The sequence below is a fragment of the Lactuca virosa genome, chromosome 6 (assembly GCF_052849685.1).
Source record: "Lactuca virosa cultivar CGN04683 chromosome 6, Lactuca_virosa_CGN04683_v6, whole genome shotgun sequence".
NCBI classification, from domain to species: Eukaryota; Viridiplantae; Streptophyta; class Magnoliopsida; order Asterales; family Asteraceae; genus Lactuca; species Lactuca virosa.
The window spans coordinates 274160356-274164307 of NC_136431.1; the positions used below are offsets into that span (position 1 = coordinate 274160356).

A 3952-nucleotide genomic window follows, 5' to 3' on the forward strand; every position below is an offset into this window, starting at 1 on the left:
CATGATTATTTGTAAATGTACCTTATTCAATGTGCAAGGGTTACAATAACATCAAATCATCGATCCAACGAAAATTGGGGGAAAACATAGCTATATTTTCACTAGAGTATATCAACTTATCAAACACATTAGATTTGAAAAGTCAAAAGTATGAATCTTTTATATGAACAAAGGGTCTCAAACCTTAACTGTTGGTTCATATCATAACAAGAAAAAACTAAAATGATAATTTTTTATCAGTTAGGATCAAACGCCACTGTAACAAGTAACAACAAAAGAGTCATAGCAAAGATTCTTAGAGGATGTTCAAACTTAATTTTCTTGTATTGTTTGCAACATGCATGTCAAAGGGAAATGCCAAATGGGATATTTAATCAAAAGTTTTCACCATGTGGAATGTTCACTTAATTTGGTTGCTTTTTCACTAAACTATATTAAGATCAAATTCAACACATTTGACTTTAATAGTCAAAACTATCATCGGTCTCAAAAAAAAGTTATAAAGATTCTTGGTTCATATAACAACAACAAACAAAAACTTAAAACATAAACACATACATCACAAGGTCCCAAGAACAAGAACAACAACTATCGACTAAATTTCCCAGATTTTTCAAGTTTTCTTGTTCCTCCAACCTTTAAACTTGCGGGTTTGCGGTTTCCATGATCACCCAAATCCTCATCCTCATCAACATAAATGATAACCGTATCATCACCATCATCCACATTCATTACATCTTCATCTTCTTCATCATCATCATCATCATCATTGTCATCCATGTCAGCACGAAGAGTGTGAAACTCAGGTGGAGGGATGCATTCCTCCGTGACAGCTTCATCTTGTTTCATGACAAGGTGTCGGATGATTCTCTCATCTTTATCAAGCAAGCTCTTGAATTCATTGATCCATTTTGCTTCAATCTCAAAGTTCATCAAGATGTAATGCGCGTTTTTTGCTTTTTGGATTTTGTATGCGAGTCTTCGAAGTCCCCAGTCACTGAATCTATGAACTCGGCCCTTTTTCTCTGTTAGAAACTCTGCACAAAAAAAGGAATGGAAGCATGGTCTTTTAAGAAAAAGATGTTGACTTTCAAGAGTCAAACCCACTATGTGAAATATTCATATTATGTTTCTATTATAAAACGGTGACATCAAGAATTTACTATTTTGTGATCCTTAAAAAGTCAAATGTAGTCGTTGTATCTTTTTTAAGAGTCAAGAATGTACTATTTTGACTTTCAAGAGTCAAATCAACCATGTCACAAATTCAAAATATGTGTGACGTATAAAAGGGTAACATCAAGATTTTACTATTTTGTGATGCTTAGAGTCAAATGTTATAAAAAAAAAGCAGGGAAAATGTTGATATGCATTTTGATTGTTAAAAGTCAAAATTACAGCAGAGTAATATATTTTGACTAATATTTGACAGCATTCATATATGGTAAGCTAAATAAAGAATTTTGAGTAGCAATGGATCACCTTGAATTTTAAGATTTACTTTCTCAACTTCTTCTTCAAAGTTCTCATGGATTAAATAGACCACTTCATAGTGTCGGTCTGCAAAGATAACATAAATGTCTAAAATACCCTTTTCTTGGTGAAGCCAAATTCAGTAGAATCAACTGTTTGTAATGATCAATTTCGTAACTTTAGCTTATAATTTTGCATGAAAACAACAAATGTTCAATTTTCATGGAACAAAGTTGAATAACAGTAATTAAGATTAAATGCAGGAAAGAGAAGAGAGCATACTTCGTTCATCATCCAAATCACTTTCTAGCATAAGATTTAGAGCTTCATAGAGTTCCTCTACAAGTAATAAAAAACATTACAATTAGTAATAAATTCACTCCATGTGGTTGCATTTGTTATACTTATACATGACAAGACTGGACATTTGTCTTGTAAGACTGACAAACTTTCCAGGGCTAACTTTTATGCTGAGGATGAGAAGGGCATTCACGTCTTTTGTACAAACAAGAAATAAAAGCAAGTCCATGTCCCACCTTTTTAATGGACAAAAAATTCAAATTTTATCTCATTGACATCAATCAAAGTCTCAGTCTGTTAGTGGGAATGATTAGAAAGTAAAATCAAGAATCAAAACAAAAAAAAAGGAACAAATTTTATCATATTGACTTACGTTCATCAGCATCTGCAAATTCTGGAAGAAGTTTACCATCTTCTTGAACTACTTTCTGAAATACAAATAATCTACATGTTAACAGAAGAATTTTGAACCCCAAATGAAAGAACTTTCATAATAATCAGTTTTGCCACTTATTAAACTCCTCCAAATTTGATTATTTGTTGTTTATAATCTAAAACTTCTAGTCATAATCCTATTTACTGAGAATTCACAGCTTAATAGTTTATATATTGCTATATAAAATTGTTGACCTTTCCTAATTTGTAAAGAATGAATAGTCACATTAATCTAGAAAACATCATAAATACAAACCCTAAGATGGTTATTGTAAATATTGATTTTTAACTGTTCTACTTTTGAATGTTCAAAATAATCATGTATATAGGTGAAACCATCATCGATATCCACATTGAACAAAATATATATATTTATAAAATTAAAAACACACCAGTTCTACAGTCTACCAGCATACTCTCCAGAACAATTATTCCATCAGAATTTTAGCAACTCGACAAAAAAAAGCATCTAGAAACACAATAGCCACAAGAAAAGTGGAATTTAAGAGAAATGAAGAACAAAGGGGTTTTTACCTGTTTAAGCAAAACTGATTCAGGGAAAATACCAGTGGTTTCATCTGGTTTCGCTACAAAGCTATGTCGATCTTGTTTCTTCTTGTCGGAATTGTGATTTTTCTTGGCGGCCATAACTACTGATTTTCTGACGCTAAAAGGCAAATTTTGCGAAGAAAAGGGGAAAGATAAAGTGAATCCATTTCTTAAATGTTGATTTAAGTTGTGTTTTTGCTCCAGAAAGCCACCAATTGAAGAATACGAAGATGAAGAAGATGATGATGATAGAACCAGTGACTCCATTGAGAAACCTTCCTTTTTTGGTCGAAACGATAACGAGGCGAACGGTAAATTAATATTATGAGACTGGTTCGTTTTTTAATCATTCAAGTATTATGGGCCGACTGGGTTTTTAATTATGGGCCAATTGGGTTTTTAGTTGGTATGCTCCAAGAGTTCTAAATGAAAATATGTGTCTAATAATAAAATCTATATTTGAAATGTAATAATAATAATAATAATAACCAACAAAATATGCTACAAGTATTCCCAAATCATATTTTAACTTAAAATTGACAACAAATCAAACTATGTTCTAAATTTGCACAGCTTAAAAATTCCCTTGGAACATTTATATAAAATATGCTACAAGTTTACAAATTATTGAGCCACTAAGGTAAGATTTCAAATATATAAAGCACTTATTAAGGTATTTTAAGACATCACAAGCTCAGAAGCAATATTATGACACACCACAAACTAAAGCATTCCAAAACACACATTTCTCAAAAACACTGAAATCCAAATCAAACAACTCAAAAATGAAAACTCGTGAAACATTACAACTAGAAGATGATTCTGCTTTTGACATTCTAAATCGATCACAAAAATACACACACACGTAGAGCAGGGAGAAAAAAATGAATGATTTGGAAGGTGCCACCGTTTGATGAAGTTGTGCAGCTTTTGTGGCTGTTGTGAGCAAGGAAAATAGACTTACTGACACCGGACACTAGGAGGAGGAGGCAGCCGTCTAAAGAAAATAGAAATAAAAGAGAAGTGATCTTTATTCGTTATGAGAGCAATAGGGAAGTTTTCATGAAAAAAAGGTCAAATGGTGAATGGTTTCAAAGGCTTATGTGGTGTCTCATCTCTAGTTCTAAGATTTTTTGTATTATCATATGCTGTTTTTATTAAAAATATATAATTTTATAAACTATACCTAATATCT

The 3952-nt window shown here is 31.7% G+C and overlaps 1 protein-coding gene across 1 annotated transcript; it reads right to left on the reverse strand.

Annotated features, from left to right (window-relative positions):
* Nucleotides 1-397: 397 nt before the first annotated feature.
* Nucleotides 398-3064, reverse strand: LOC145121192 (Translation elongation factor EF1B/ribosomal protein S6 family protein). The gene is made up of 5 exons (XM_079056981.1): nt 2743-3064; nt 2147-2201; nt 1756-1812; nt 1483-1560; nt 398-1037 (listed from the first exon to the last, which is right to left on the reverse strand). Exons 1-5 carry the CDS (start codon nt 3022-3024, stop codon nt 589-591), a joined length of 921 nt encoding a protein of 306 aa, XP_078913107.1. The 5' UTR covers nt 3025-3064; the 3' UTR covers nt 398-588.
* Between the last annotated feature and the right edge of the window lie 888 nt (nt 3065-3952).

Excerpts from the sequence above, each read along its gene's own strand:
- LOC145121192 (XM_079056981.1), bottom strand. The coding sequence starts at position 3,024 with ATGGAGTCACTGGTTCTATCATCATCATCTTCTTCATCTTCGTATTCT. Across the intron at positions 2,202-2,742 it reads AATCAGTTTTGCTTAAACAG|AAAGTAGTTCAAGAAGATGG; the intron begins GTAAAAACCCCT and ends TTTGTATTTCAG. Across the intron at positions 1,813-2,146 it reads ATTTGCAGATGCTGATGAAC|AGGAACTCTATGAAGCTCTA; the intron begins GTAAGTCAATAT and ends TATTACTTGTAG.